General features: G+C 30.6%; 1 protein-coding gene across 5 annotated transcripts; it reads right to left on the reverse strand.

Moving 5' to 3' along the window:
• Window positions 1-1,567: 1,567 nt before the first annotated feature.
• On the reverse strand, window positions 1,568-16,587 carry LOC148622235 (uncharacterized). Of its 5 annotated transcripts, none has more exons than XM_088571927.1 (9): window positions 16,450-16,587; window positions 13,901-13,983; window positions 12,574-12,777; window positions 11,641-11,769; window positions 9,934-10,150; window positions 9,076-9,260; window positions 5,246-5,345; window positions 4,349-4,481; window positions 1,568-3,708 (listed from the first exon to the last, which is right to left on the reverse strand). In XM_088571927.1, exons 2-9 carry the CDS (start codon window positions 13,952-13,954, stop codon window positions 3,498-3,500), a joined length of 1,233 nt encoding a protein of 410 aa, XP_088428053.1. In that variant the 5' UTR covers window positions 13,955-13,983; window positions 16,450-16,587; the 3' UTR covers window positions 1,568-3,497. The 5 variants fall into 5 exon arrangements, with proteins under 5 accessions (XP_088428053.1, XP_088428056.1, XP_088428057.1 ...); XM_088571930.1 differs by lacking the exon at window positions 16,450-16,587 and adding an exon at window positions 14,755-14,811; XM_088571931.1 differs by lacking the exon at window positions 16,450-16,587 and adding an exon at window positions 14,780-14,800.
• Window positions 16,588-16,886: the final 299 nt, after the last annotated feature.

Here is a 16,886-nt window from a genome sequence, read left to right on the forward strand (position 1 = left end):
TTTTCTTTTTTAGTTTGTGCCTTAATTAGTCTAATGCACTGGGGGAAAAATCATGCGAATCCAATTTTCAAAGATTTCAGTCTGTTTTTCTAGATCTAACTCTTCATGTCGAAATTGATTCACCAACTTCCACCTGCCTTTCATTAATAGACTATGTAGGCTATTGACAAAGTAGTTCTTGCCTCAAGTTCTTTTTAAGATTAAGTAAAGGTCTTTGGCTTAAACATACCATAGAATCCGTTAAAATGGAACATTCTGTTTCACTAGCACATAACCTCACAGCTTGTAGTAGTATTGCATTACCATACCGAATTGAAAAAAAAATTTAGCAAGCTCATATATTCTACACCCACATATGTTCTTAAACTCATGACCACTATCCAGTATAGTCCAAGTAACAATGTGCTCTTGGGTAGACTATTAGCTTTGATGATATTTGGCCTGTCAAGTCTGAATTTTTATGATATTTCTGTGATTTTTCCAAATTTTGTCAAACCTCATGCATTTGCCTCTATAAAGCTTGACAGCCAAGTGACCCACAAGAGGTGGAATAACAAAAACAGTAATAAAAATGATGACTGGTTTTCTTTGTCATAGCCTTAACAGCTGTAAAGAAAGCTTAGAGAAGAATTTACATTTCTGACTTCTTTTATCATTTCAGTAGTAGGAAATCCAAGAAGTCTGTCATTTACTTCTAAGTAAAATTGTCATAGGTCAACAAGTGTTAAACCATTATAAACACAACTTGACGCAAATATATATGTATTTCTAATTTTCTTACTGATTTCAATAGCAGCAGCTTCATTTAAACATGTTGCCATACTGTGAACAAACATCAGTACCAAGAAGTCTGCTTGTATACCTGTAGATTGTATCAATTCCATATTTTATCACTACAGAAGTTACAGTTGGCTTGACTGATATAATTTTTATCTCACAGATGAATCAATATATTTTGAGTTAGATTTCATGTCTTACTAGATTGACAACCCATCAAAACCTGATGCTTACTGGATATTATTAATTGCAGTGTGATGGGTGCAATTGTCGGAGCAGGACATGCTTACCCATCCAGAGCAAGTACTTTGAGGTAGTTTATACTGCAAGTGAATCTTTTGGTTTTTGTGTGTGTGTGCACTTATTTTTCTTATCTTCCATTCTCACAGGAATTTTATTACATCCCCACTCAATAGGAGGGGGAAGGGTATACTGTTAAATCTGTGTCTGCAATTCTGTACCCTAATTCCCAGCTTCTGAATCTGTAAATCAGGAACTTATGATTATTTTATACACAGATTCAATGGTGTTTACCTAGTTATTATAATAGTACGTAGCAATTGTCCAAAGAAATAATAATAAACTCATTTTGGTCCCTTTCAGTTCCTGATTCCTAAACAGTTTAATTTATAACCTTAAAAACAAGATCTGCCAACTTATATTCAAGTAATCAAACAAAAACCAAGTGTCTATGACATGAAGACAACCACATAAACAACAGTACCATACCAGTACTACTGTTGCATTTTTGTGGTTTTATTATAATGGGTGATGAGAAAGACCAATCAAATTGTCAGAATTCATTTAATCTGCATAATGGATGTATATATACAATATGGATCTGATAAAAATGTCAGATAATTGAGAACACTGTATCAACAAACAATAAGTATACATAAAAAGGATTTCAACAAGATAACAAAGTCAACATTTCAATACATTTTTTTTAATTCTCTTTTCTTACCAAAAAAAACTAATAACTCACTCTAAGGACCATCTTAATATTTTACTGACTGTTAAGCAAGATCAATTTCTAAACACTTTCACTACCATCTGGAAATCACAATTTCAAATCTGTTTAGTTTCTGCTTGAAAGGAAAGAAGTGCAATTGTAATTATTCATCTACAACTAAATGAGCAACCTATTTGGTTGTTAAAAAGTGTAATATTTTCAAGAGTGGTTTATGTGTATCAAGATTATGATACTTATTTCTGTCTGAACTATTGAGAACCATCAAAACAACAGAACTTTGTGGTGTAATTATGTATTTTCATGGTTTTGGTAAGATCCTTCAAGATTTGATCTGGTTTGTACTTGCACATGACCTGTACTTTACTTTTTTTTCAAGTACCAGATTTTATCAATACATGACATACTGCTAAGCATATAAAAAATACTACAATAGTGTGAAAAAAATTACATTTGAAATATTTAATTCCAATTATACATAAAAACAAAATTCATTCACCAAAAAATGAAAAAAATAAAAAGTAACTAAATTTCTGTTATCACAGACAGGTAAAGGGATCACTTTAAAGAACAATTATTTCTCTATACACCTGAAAAAATTTGAAAAAGACTTTCAAAGTGTGGGAAATTATCTACTTCAAAATTACAGTTTAATATGGTAGCTGAGTCTAAATTTAAAATTCTTGAATTAATCATGAATGAATAGCATGATGAAATATTACAATTATATTAAAAAAAAAACAACTCCAAAATATAGAGTTTAACTAACAAGCAATGTAAGTGTCTACACGAATATTGCTGCTTTGCATAATACGATTAAAATTGCGAATGTTGATCAGTGCATATATGCAACAAAGACACCAGTGTAATATTACTCACTTATTTGATAAAAATAATTTCCTCCATTCATTCTGTACTTAAGAGTCAAATTCTGGTGTAAAGCTTGGATAATTTTGTCTGTAGTTTTGATTAATATTGAGTTAACATCACTACAACAATAAACATGTAAATTATTGAAGAGTTTCACTTTAAGGCATCAGAACTATTTCTACACAATTTCCATTTTTATTTCAATACAAGTCATGGATGAATGGATTTAACTAACAAGGATGGCGTTCAAAACAGATTGTCTTTGCTAATTATAGATAAGTCAACTTCAAATCAGGATTAAAGCTGAAGATACATCAAAATATGCCAATCACAAGTACATCAAACTCCTGTAATCTATAATTTCAATATGGAACTCTCTAAATTATCTTTTTAAAAATAATGTTCAATATGAAAAAATGATAATTCAAATAAAAAGGCATCATTCAATTCATATTTTTTTAACTGATTATATAACCTGTAAAAAAAATCTTTATTATACAATGAAATAATGATTGTCCCATATGACTGCTTTCCAAAATCATAAAAAAAATCCACTGTGTTATAGAAAATTAGATATTTATTATTAATAAGTAACAAATTTATATTACAAATAAAATTCTTTTTTTTTTTTACAACTGATAGAATCTCGTTAATAAAGACCATTACTTAGGAATGAAGTCATACAAAAAAATATGAAACCATTAAATGGTTAAACGATCAGATCATTACATGATTTATGTCACCAACTGTACTCCATACATTGTTCTACATACATCATAGCACTATAATTCTCAATCACGCCATGCTAAATGATAAGGTGAATCTCATTTATTGCTACAATTCTATACATATATACAAAAAAGTTAAAATCAATGCATCATCACCTCTCAGACGTGGGTTTGGATTTCTTTTCAGGAGGGTCCCCATCTTCATCTTGTTCCTCATCACTGTCTGCACCTAGAGCTCCCCGCTTCCGATGAGGTGATGATGGTTCTGTTTTTACACCTTTTTGTTCTATAAGTTTAAGGGCAGCTGCTGAACTTGCTGGTATTAACAGATTCTGTAGACTTAATGTGGTAGGAGTAAGGGCACTGGGAAGAAAAATCATCATTTATTTACAGAAAAATCAGATATTGTTGTGATAGGTTTATTATTGTGAAAATGCAACTGACTTTTGTTGTGATGATTAGAACTTGCATGGTGGAACATTTAAAAATCTAATGAGAAATTTCTTTTTAAATCACAAAAATTAAAATCAAATTATTGATTAGTGTGAAAAAAATCACAATAGTTAAACAAAAAAGAAATGAATGTTTCCAGTTTCCCAACCTACAATATTTTTAGCTGCCAAAATTCCAACCTGAAGAAAATATAATTTTTACTCTCTAATATTTAGTCAATGTACATCAGAAGGAATATTTAGGAATTCTGTTTCTCCATTATTAAAATCTGATAAGCTATAGACACCATTATTCAGATGATGTAGCAAGTTTTTACATAGAACAGCTGGTTTTCAATAGATTTGGACTGAAAATCTACTGTTTCCTGTATTTTTTTTATGGACATATGTACATGTACAGTGTGTATCTATCTGCCTGTACTGATAACAAATAATTTCTCAATTTATGCCTGTAGCTTTCAAAAGGTTTTTTTTTCTATAACTTTTAAAATGATGTCACTTCAATATTTACTTTACAATTGTATGGTCATATGCACAAGACATCGATTTACCTTGGAGTGAGAGTTATACCAGAGGCCTGGACTGCTGCAGTTAGTGGTCCTGGATTGGCTCCTTGAAGTTGAGCTGACATTGCCCATGGAGCTAATAAGTTGGCTAAGTCTGCACTGTCTATTCTTAAATCACCTGTAGAGAGATACAAGTTATTAGTAATGTGTATCAAACAGCAGCAAGTTTTCAGAAAGTACATACTATGATTGTTTTATGTTTTTGTTTATACACAAATTTTAAATTCATAATTTTTTTTATCACAAAACCATGCCATAACACATTTATATTTTGGATCAACAAAATGTTAAAATGTCATTACATATATCCTTTCAATGATTTCTTTGCATAAAAGTTTTTAATATGACCTCTATGCAGTTTTGTCGAATAAATAGAATAAACCTAAACAAAGAAGATATGATTTTCAAATATATTCCAGCATTTCAATTTCCTCAGAAAAGAAAGCCATAACTGAGCTAGAACTACATAAATGAATTACACTATACTATTATCTCTGTATTTAAAGTTACTTTTTACGCAAACTTACTTTGTATATATATTTTTTACATATACAGAACAAAATTATAACTGATGGGTTTCAGATTAAGTTTCTATAAAAAACTGCTGGTTTTCCATTGGTTTGGACTGAAAATCTACTCTTTATGTTTTCACTGTATTTTTAATGGTCATATATACATGATCTATCTGCCTGTACTGTAAACAATAACAAATAATTTTCTCATTTTACACCAGTAGCTTTCAATGTAAAACTTCTATAAAAGAGTACATTGAAAAGCAATTTTCTAACTACTTGATGTTATAACCTATATTGAAAAGTTAGGACTTCCCTTGAACTACTTTCCCCGAACTACTGATAACTTGTTCTTCATAGCATTACTCACTAGGCAATAGTCCAGAGGGTAGCCCTGTAATATTAGCCTGTTGACTTGGTGTTGCCTGGGAAACTAATGGTGTATCTAAGGATGTAGATCTACTGGTACCCTGTAATTCAAAGATTAATAGATACTAACAAGGAGTCCCTATTACAGATATGGGGAAAAACTTCAGAATTCAAGAAATTCAATAGGCCACCTCTAAGTGTATAAGACTACACCATACAAAAATATATAGCTGTCCTGAAGTAAATTTTAAGCTGTTAAATATACCGTATTTTGGTGCGTTCAGTGTACATTTATGCATTGAGCGCAGTTCAATTTTGTAAGTCTAAACATGTGAAAAAAAGTTCTTTAGACTAAGGTTGCAGTACAATTTTGTAAGACAAAAAAATTGATATTTTGCACTTGACTGGTCAATTTATTTACCTTAATGCAGTATTTCCTATGTAAATGTGAAGGAAAGAAACTTCTATGCAGACCAAAACATCATGTAAACATCAGTAGGAACATAAATTGGATAATTTTAATTTCTAGCATGATAAAATTGACACAGGATGTATGAAATGGCTTATAAAACAAAATCAAAAGTCAGGAAAATCGGACACTTCCGGTTTTGGTTGTATCTCAAATTTCACAATTTTTCATTTAAAAACATACTTTTAAGAAAGAAAATTGTAAGAAACAATCAAAATAAGTATCAGAATAACCATTTTCAGCTGTAAAAGCATTTGATAAGGAGGGTTTGACGAAAAAGTAATTAGTTACTTTTTAGTTTTTATTTGTTTCAAATTAATTTCTAACCTTGCTTTATAAGTAGGAAGTATTGTACAACCTTTGTTTGAAACATGTTATTAAGTCATTTGAACATGATTTGAAGAAAATATTACAAAAAAATTTAATACATGTACTTAAGATGTATTTGATGATTAGATAAAATTTCTTTCAGTAACATTTCACTTCCGGTTTGTTTGTTTACATTACGCAATGTCTTTTCACATACCAAAATCTTTAATTTCATGGCCAATTCTTATGTATTGATGTATAATACGCACCCCTATGTTCTAGAAATAATTTCTATGTAAAAATGTGCACATAATACACACCAAAACATGGCAGAATCCAGAATGTAGTGAGCTGATTATGTATTTTCTCACATAGAGAGAAATGCTTTTCATATTTTTAATATAAAATCTTGCTGAGATATTAAAAATAGAGACATTTATTTCTGGAGATGTGGGAAATTTAATTATCAACCAGTTAAATTTGTAGATTCAGTTTCTCTTTACTTTCAATACTGTATATTCTGTATGGTACAATTAAAAAAAAAGTAAACAATGTAAATAAACTATTTAAATTACCAAAAAGGGCTGCACATATCATTTTAAACAGCATAATGTTATGACACCATCACACATATTATTTGACAAATTGAGATGGATGCCAACGCCTGATTATTTCATATATAGAAAAGCCATACTAGTGTTGAAGTCAATGAATTAATGAACACCTGAGTAATTATATGTTTTTAAATTTGTTCATCAAATAAGTTCTAGAAATACTAGACAGAGTAAAAGTAATGAATATTTTAAACAGTATCAGGTAGTTTATTATGGAACAACATGCAAACAAATATTAGAAATTGTACAAAACTGAGAATTTCAAAAAAGCATATCTAGAAAATTATTTTTAGAAATGTCACTGCTAATATGTAATACATTATTATGTTTATCAATTTTACTGAGTTACGTTTAATTGCATTTTATTCTTTAGTTGTATACACGTACAATTAGTCCATGGACTACATATGCTAAATAAAGGAGATTATTATTATTATTAATACAATGACAATCCAATGGTCCTTAAAACATCAAAAATTCCATAAAAATTAGTGTGATTCTTAGCGATTCAGATAAGCTGACAAATCTTCTTGATGTCACATGCATGCTAAAAATCATTTATCTAATTTTGCTTAAATTTTCATACTGCTTGTCCAATGTGGAAAAAAATGTTCTTATCACTAGAGACATTTTTGTTCTCAAGAGTTCGATTGACTTAGAAATTGATTGTCTTGGACTCCACCTTGAATCGCCTCGATTGCCATTGTAATTATATTTCAGTTAAATGAGATAATTTTGGCGTTTTCTTACATTAAATAAGAATTATGAAGGGACTCAGGAAGATTTGAAGTGAAAAAAAACCTTTGAAATCGTCTGGTTTCTTTTGTCTGGAATGTTTGCGTTAGTGTGACGTCAACATGTTTCCTATGAATTGGAATCAACTTTTCGTGCGCTTTTCATTTTTTGATATTTTGGAGGTTTTTAGGGCATTAGAGAAACAGAATCTACACTCAAAGCTCGTTGATTATGAATTTCTCACATCTTGTGAAATAAATTTATAATTTGAATCGCTCGGCAAGCCATGTGATCAAAACTATAAAATTTATTTCACTCCATGTGAGAAATTCCATAACCAACTCGATATCGATGTAGAATGTATATGTAAATCAGTCAACTATAGACTTTTCACATGCTTCGATAATTCATCATTATCTTCAAAAAAGTTTTATCAAGGTAAGAAAATAAAAGAATATCTTGAAGTTAAGAAAAAAAAATACCTCCAACCTTCATGGTAATGAACCAAGATGGAGTCCAGGACAATTGATATCTTAACCATTCAAAAGCTGAGAACAGAAGACTCTACAGAAAAAAAGTATTTTTAACCAACCAGCCAAGAGGAGTGAAAATTGTCTAGTAATTAGAGAACCTTTTATAGTGTTCAAAGTCCAATAACTCCGAAATGAAAAATCTGTCAACAGAAAAAAAGGACCTCTCTTCTATTTAATTACAAACATTGCTCAAGAAAAATAATAGATATCCATCAGAGCTTTAAATTATTGTAAAACAAAAGGGTGGATAGACAATGCAAGTGACTGACCATTTAACTACAATGTACATTCAGGGACATGCAAAATAATCTTTTTTAAATATATCGTCATGGTTTTGATATTATGGAGATTTGTGTTAAAGGTATATTTGAAATGTCTACTCTGGGATTAAATTGAATTAAGAATGCCAATACTGAGTAAGCTTATTATAAATATTTCATAATGGTACCCTCCTCAGCCTGGTTTACATGCATATAAACTATATGATTTAATAATATACCTTTATAAACCTATTTATCATATGTTGTGTATTGTTTGCATTGCTCTGATGACAATTCTTTGTTGGATTTTATATCAATAATTAATTTGAAATTTGAAAATTTAAATATATCATCATAAAAGGCATCATTAAAACATTGCAAGCATTGTCAGTGACATACTGTTATATATCATACAGTTCCTGACAACATTTTTACTTGAATTTAGACCGTTGTGTGTGACCCGTTCTATCGTGTTATGTGTAATAAAAGGAAAAATGTTGGTTTTTTTTCAGATATTTTGATTAATTTAGTAGTATCCTTGTATAAAGGACTGACTGTGAATATCAAAACTTCCACTTTGGTCACAATTCGTTTCAAGCAATTATTTCAATAAATTAAATGAAGAGCCATTGTAGTGGCTTCAGCTAAAAAGGCAGAATCACACATTTGTGTATTTGGTATATCTGAATTGAGTACATTAACCTTATTATTTTACAGCTGGACTAGAAAAGCATGTCACATCAACACTATTTTCGGAAATTTACCATAGAAGAATGTACAATTCTTAGTACTAAGCTTATACTGCACTTATCGAAGTCAATCTGACCATTTCATAGAAATCTGAAAACCACTATGACACATTTCTTTATTCTGCATGGGCTTAAATTTATTATTTTACCATAAAAAAGTACCTGTGCAGCTGCAGGTGGCTCTTTGTTAGGTATGACCACCCTTAATTTAGGTTTCTCTTTCTCTGTCTGTGAAACTGCCTGGGGATTCGATAACATCTGTAGCATCTCTTTGCTTAAGGTCAAACCCTGTGGCAAGGTCAGACTTTTACTTGCTGTGTCTGATGTTGTCAAATCAGCAACTTTTGCTGCAATACAAGAGAAACACTATGAAATGCAATGTTACTTTACTGCAAAATACAACAAATTTCTCTTAAGACCAATCTTTTTAAAAATGCTTCACAAAGCACATCTTGATTCATTTGCTAAGAACAAACCCTGAACATTGGGCAATTATGGACACACCCTTGATACAACTCTTAATTCTGTTTGACACAGGATAAGGATTTGACCCAAACAAAGTGGCCTATTATTCATAAATGGTCCAGTCACAACCCAAAAAACCAATTCCAGCCTTCCTTTCTGTGGTATAACACCTTGTGCTACAATTCAAAGAGATCTAACTTTTTAAGAGATTAACTTTGCAGACATATCAATTCTTTAAGGTTTTTTGTTGACAGTGTAGGCTGTGAATCTATAGCAGAGGCACATTTTCACAACTTGTGCCTAACAATTTTAACAAAATAATTAACTAAGGACTCTGAAAATCTCTAGAAGCTTTTGTTTTACTTTGCAAATTTAAGTGGTTTTGAAGTAGCATATTGTTATCTTAATACAGATTTTTGACAACATCTTCATGTTTCTTGCTCTATTTACAGTAAAAGTTTCCATGCAACAGGCACACATTCTTTAATTATACAATAGTATACTCAGTCCTTTTGATAAAAAAATTTATTTTTACTGTTTAAATTTATGTAATACCTGGTTGGCTACTCTGTGGTGTAACAGTATGTGTAGTAGAAGGTTGTAGCATCACCACTGATCCACCAGATGTAGAAGCTTGGCTGACTTGTTGCGCTTGTTGTTGTAACTGTTGTAACAACTGCTGTTGGTTGGCTTGTTGAATGGCATAGGCACTGTTCTGGACTGGTTGTCCAACAGGAACAGTAACACTCATGGACTGGTACTGATCTGTTGTCTGTAATGAGAATATATAAATATGTATCCAATATGCTACTGCAACAATGCACCAGTTCTAAAATGCTGTATTAAAGTATGGGCACAGTAGCCTAGTAAAAGTGATGAAATCTCTTCCAGTTGATCTTTACTTGATTCATTCATTAACAAATAATTTATGTACTTTGGCATGCCATGTACTGACTAAGCAACCCCTGTAAGTTAAAATCTTCTTAGGCAAAATAAAATATAGTCTAGTTTCCTGCTACCAAAAAGAAAAAAATAGGGTACTGGGATAAAAATTATAAAATACAAGCTGTTTGCCAAAACCATAAATTTTGTATATTATCTGTTCAACTAAATTTTACCCAAAAGTTTGTTAGCCCAGCTCAAAATCTAGTAGCCATGGGCTACTTCAAATTTTTATCCTATTTTCATTCTAGCAGGTAAAGGCTGTTTAGTATTTAAATGAACTACAAAAAATATACTTTCAAAATATTTAAAATAATTTTGGGACAAGCATATAGGGATAAGTCACAAGCATATATAGTCTTAGCATTTTAGTAAAGGTTATCTTCCATGTGGACAACTTCCATGTTCAAATACTCTAATTTTTAATCAATATCACACTCTTGTTGTCTGCAAATAAACCAAAATATCAATATCTGGTATCACAAAAATATCTATAGAAAGCTCTGATGTAATACAAGACAACACTGCATTTATAAACTAAATATAGCGTGGCTCATTATAAAATCAATGAAGAGACAGAAATAGATCCGATTAAAATAGAATACCACAGATGCCATACAGCTGCTTGCTCTCAATAATATTAGGTTCAGTATTCAATACATTATAAAAATGATCTTTCAAATATAGAGATCAACTTTTGATTAAAATATTCATCAAAGTATTGACCATGTATAATGCACATTTGGAAATGTACTAGCTCTGTGTACCATCAAGTTTTATTGAGTTTTTTCCCAACAAAGTTGCTCCATTTCTATGATGGCTAAATCAAACAGCAAACTATAAGTAATTACAAAGGTCTAAAATTAGTGTTGGCCTGTGGTCCCAATGCAGAACCATTGAAATTTCATTTACCCAATGTCCTGGACCTACTATTCTTTACATTCACTCCTATTGAGGACCTTAAACTTTTTTTGTGGATACAAAAAAAGTCTTCAAAGTTAATTTGAACCCCTGTTGACACTGCTTTCACTTGCATCACCTTTTTAACAAAAAAACTCACCAGCTAGGCTAGAGTACATGGAATTCAGTCTCCTCTTTAGGAATTTCAAGTCCAATAAATTTTAAATTATAAAATAATTTGCAGAAGCTAAACCTTGAACAATAACAATGGTGAAAATTCTGATTAGAATCAAATTAGCCACAGAATTTTAAAATCTGTAGTTAGACATAAAAAAGGTACACACAGAGAAAACCTGACTCTTTAACCACAATGTTTTAATAAAGTTTTTATTTTTTTTCCTTAAAAAAATTATTACTTACTGAGTGTTGTTCCATGGCCTTCTTAAAGTCAGCATCAATTTTGCGATATTTTTCTTCAGTCCTTGGAGTCAGTACATAGCTGTCATCACCATCTTCATCAAGCATATTAGTATCTTTCTTGTTCAACATCTAAACACAGTATTAAAGTACACATTATAAATGACATCAATCCTCCCAACACATTGCAAAAGGAACAAGACTAACAATGACTTCAAGATCTTATAAAAATATAACACGGACAAATATTTACATGTATATGGTATGATCGGTTACATTAATGTACAATACTTGTGTGAATAAGATAGTATTCATCACAAAAAAATAAATAAATCAATCGATCTCGGTTGGTGTTCATAAAAATATAAATGTACATGTATGTATAGATACATGTGCATTTCACACTTTTAAATGTACATTAGTCTCAAGACTAGCTTGACAACTTTTTGAAGAAATGATTTTACAAAGCTAACAAAATTGGTGGAAATTGATGAAATCAAATGTAAATATACAATAAAAAGAGAAACTTATCACTAAAATCTGGTTTTGTTAAAGCGGAATCCTGTTTTTAAATTGAGGAAAATCATGTCTGTTCTTTAGTTAAGCATAAAATTTTTAGCTACCATCAAGTGTTTTCTTTTTGTGATGTAGATGTTAGGACTGTAGTTAAGTGGCAAAAAAAAGGCTACTTCCTAATATTATCATATTATAGATGCAAAGCTAAATTACTAAGAACTGATAATGACAAGTTCTTTACTTGGGAATTTGTTGAGATTTCCTTGACAAGTGCATATAGTGGCAAATCCACTCATTACATGTATATATATGCTATAACACTGTAGACATCATTTTAACTATGAGTTAGCTATAATTTCTGTTTACATGTACATCTATCCTTTTTCTTTCTAAATCTTTATTTACTACATGTACTCTTACTTCAACAATATCCTTATTGGTCTGACTAACTACTGTATCATTGTATTCTGTGTACTTGAGTAAAACTTTATCCATATCTGAGCTAGCATACTGGTACAGTTTGTTATTACTGGTAAATATAATCAGAGCTATCTCACAGTCACAGAGCACACTCAGTTCATAGGCTTTCTTCATCAGACCGAACTTCCTCTTGGTAAATGTCACCTGAAAAAAAATGCCTTGATTTCAAACATGTGCACAAAAAATCTTTCACATGATGCTATGATCCATATAATCCACATAATGAATTCAGGACAATAGAAGGAAAATGTACATGTTAATTGTAGTGTGTGAAAAGCATTCCCATACAAGTTTGATGGTCATATTTCCCAATTCCTATTTAAATATTTTCTCGTATTCATAAATTTAGTTTTTCAAGTACACTGTACATACTGGTAGACAGTATATAAAAGGCTTTATACCAATGTGCCATTACAGAGGTATGCCTTAAATATGTACATCCATTATGAAACAGTCTATAACAAGAAAATTGCTTGAAGCATATTCATGTTATTGTGCAAAAATGGGAAATACCCCCCTGTTTTTATTAATCAAGACTGTTAACTTAAAACTGAAAAATCAGAATTTATAAAAATTGAAATGGAGATCTCATTAATCAAAAGAAACAATTCACCAAAGTTTCATTGAAACTGCTGCTCAGGTTTTTGAGTTACAGTTTGAAAAACAGAAAATCTCCGGTTTTTTGTACTAATAAGTACCATAACTCAAAAGCCAAAAAATGGAACTTTATAAAAAATTAAAAAGAAAAAATTCACCAAATTATCACAAAATTGGGAGTAGCTTTTTGAGTTATTGTTCAAAGAGTGAACTACGGATGGACAGAAAGATTCCGGTACATCATAATCCTTCCCATCTTGAAAAACTGGTGTATAAAGGTATTAAAGTTAATCTTTTCTATTTAAAAATTAACAATATTCTTATTCTAGACTTCTTCAAGTATTCATGAAGATGGAAAATGCCACAGCGCTAAATCAATTTAATAAATTACATGTACCTCTTCATATTTTTGTCTATGATAACAACTAACAATGTCAAAATCTTACATACACAAGTACATGTACATTTATAAATTCATGGATAGCTGTACTTAAGTACCTGTAAAAGTAATAAACTATTTTTAATAAAAATGAATAGTTTTAAATGTGAAGAAGTAGAAAAACCTGTATTATTTTCATGAGATAAAAAGTCTCTCATGTGAACTTGAGACTTAAGACTTCCACACAACTTAATCTTCATGGTACATTGTATTTTTAAAGGTAATAAATACCTGTCTGTTTCTCTCATCATTTATTCTGGTAATGCTGATCTTTTTCCTTCCCATAATGACTTAATTCTTTTGTTAATATTCACCTATAAAGAATATTTGCAACCATTATGAATACATCTGTCTAATCATCTCTGTAGTACAATTCATGAGTATCATACAACTAATTTGTAAGTCATTGTATATTGTGTAAACATTTGTTAATGTACACCTACAGCACAGAAGATATATCAACCAAAACATCACAAAACAGGATTTAAATTTTCAAGGCCAAAAGTAAATATTCACTGTGACACATTCTTCACAGTTTCTTGCATGGTCTGTTTTTTAACTCCTGTATCTACATAACGTTTTGTAAGTTGCAATGTCAATTCACTAACAAAATTTAGTTATTCTGTACCTGCTGTATATATAGTCACAACTTAATTTGTACCTGTAAATAAGGATTGTTTATCATCTTCCTGCTTCCAAATGCTTATCCAGTGAAAAATCAATGAATCTTTGTTTACATTAAGTATTTATAAAATCCTATTCCTGACTTAACATCTGTACTTAAACATACCATACTAAACCAAAATGAAAAAGTAAATTTGTTAATACCAAAAATAATTCAGAAAACTAGGTCATTATTTATATCCAAGTGACAGACAGTTTTTTAAAATAAAAACATCACAAGCAACAAAAACCAATTCTTGTAATTTTTAAACTTAATAAATAATTAAACTTTGACTTACAGGATTATAAACTGTGTAAATGAATTACTTAGGTGTTATAATACTTGTATCATGTATAAACACAAAGCTTAGAAAGTGTATTTTGATCCTGTCCTATTTAACGAAAATACATCATAGTTTTACCTTGTGTTAATTTTACATGTTTTACCTGTGATTAAAGGTGTAATACACAGAGATAAAAACATGTCAAGGCATGACACAGTTCACTAGATTTGTATAGTGGGATTTTCCATTTGGCCTATTTTTAACGCTGACATCAAGAGGAAGTTTATACCCTGTTCTATGTGATAGATAATACAGTCTAGATAGAATAAATGTTTACTCAGTTACTTATTTCATTTGCCCTTAGTTTCCGAATGTAGATAAAAGTAAAAAGTTATAAACAACATTATGAAAATGTTGAACTTTAGCTAAATAAAAAAACAGAGAAGAGCTGCATGTTCATCTTGCCTGGCCACCTGCTCATATATTAAACAGTTCAATATTACATGTACAAATGTATGTCATGCATGCAGTGTACTACTAAGAATTGCACACATATTCTGCAACATACAAATCACAAATGATGTGTACTGGTACATAGACATTGTGCATACTGCTAGTATGCAGTGCATGTACAGGGGTTTCATTATTTGTTTGCAATGCAGTTACCTTTGGTTTTGTAGGAGGTACTTTTCATCATTTTGTATAATAAAAATGTATGAAATTTAAAAATTCTGGAGGTACCTTTCAGTAGTTTAGAAGGATAAAAGTACCTGGTGAAGCCTCTTAATGAAAGGACTGCATGTACATGTATATTGAAGACAAAGTCTTCATGTACATGTAAATTGAAATATACTCCTGCCTGTTCTATGTGTATTTTTTTTGGAGGACAATTGTGAGTATATTTATTATAAAAAAAATGTAGGATACAATATTTGTAGATCCATTTTTGAAGCATTAGGCTTATAAAGTGCCAGTGATTTGAACATGTGCATTGTATATTATATATATTGCTTGAATGCAACTTTTCTTATGTACATTTACTGATAGTTTTCAGAACATTAGCATGTTTATTAACATTGACTTAGAGAAAAGTTTTTTGAGCTGTGAATAAAATATATAATTGTTCTTGAACTGTTGTAGTGTATTTTGAATATTGCATACATGTAAAAGAATGTACATGTAAACATGTTAGTGTAGTCAGGTAAAATTCTGTCCTACATGTATTTGAAAAATAAAATCTGAAGAAGGCAATTCATTGCACAAGGAAAATATAGCATATGTATGAAATACTCAATTAAAAAGTCAAAAGACTGATCATTCCCAGACCCTTCTTCACATCAGTCAACTCTCCTCTATTTAATAAATGCTTGCAATCTGCACTCCGGCTAAAGAAAGCCATATCAGAGACATGAAGTCTAAATAAATCGCTTTTTATTAAAGTGGCTAAATATAAATTTTCATAAATATAGACGCATCGACACGTGGTTCAAAACAACAACGAACCCGTTACGATGCCAACTTAGCCATATCGCCCACTTTCGATTTCAAAATCGATTTCAACACAATCAGATCACAAATTATCGAGAAAGGTATCCATAGTAAAGTTGACAGAAAGACAACACGAGTAACTCTGAAGTCTTAATTCGACAGATCATTTAATGGCAACTTCGGTTATCTGAATGGGCGGAATTAGAATGTGCTGGGTAGACAAGCCGACGTTGAAAATGTGCCAAATATCACAAGGCCCGTTCACTGCCATTTTGGGTGGACTTCTGGTCAAAGACGAAATAGAGAACGAAATAGATTAAAATAAAAGAAAAAACAGTTATTTACCTTATAAAAATAACTAAGCTGCTATTTTTATTATCCAGTAGGATCTTGTCGGTTAATTCTACTAACTTCTGTGCTATTTTAGGCACGGGAAACACTATGGTATTTATAGCTGATTCCAATATGGCGATTATTGCGCGCAAGAAATATTTTTTGGCGTCACATGACTTTCCAAAAAAAACAAAAAAATATAGGCTATAATCTAAGAACATAAGCAAAATTTTCAAACTAAGTATCACTATAAAATAAAATATTTTTTGTTTAATGTCAATTGGATTCAACATCATTCTAGCAAGTTTTTAATGAGAACTATTTTTTGTCATGACAAGGTGCCCGTTATGGTAACGCCTGTTAGGTTTCCTGGTAAAAATCCTTCCGCCATTGTATATGTTTTGGTTATGGAAATTAAGTTAATGGCATGCTATGAAATAATTGGATGA

This window comes from Perna viridis, chromosome 3 (assembly GCF_037379345.1).
Source record: "Perna viridis isolate PV_CMFRI_1.1 ecotype Kerala chromosome 3, ASM3737934v1, whole genome shotgun sequence".
Taxonomy (NCBI): domain Eukaryota; kingdom Metazoa; phylum Mollusca; class Bivalvia; order Mytilida; family Mytilidae; genus Perna; species Perna viridis.

What these genes read in the sequence shown, in the direction of transcription:
- LOC148622235 (XM_088571927.1), bottom strand. Translation starts at nt 13,954, where the DNA reads ATGGGAAGGAAAAAGATCAGCATTACCAGAATAAATGATGAGAGAAAC. An exon ending in CCAATAAGGATATTGTTGAA is followed by an intron (nt 11,770 to 12,573) that starts GTAAGAGTACAT and finishes TACTGTGTTTAG; the next exon opens with ATGTTGAACAAGAAAGATAC. An exon ending in AGGCCATGGAACAACACTCA is followed by an intron (nt 10,151 to 11,640) that starts GTAAGTAATAAT and finishes TTCTCATTACAG; the next exon opens with ACAACAGATCAGTACCAGTC.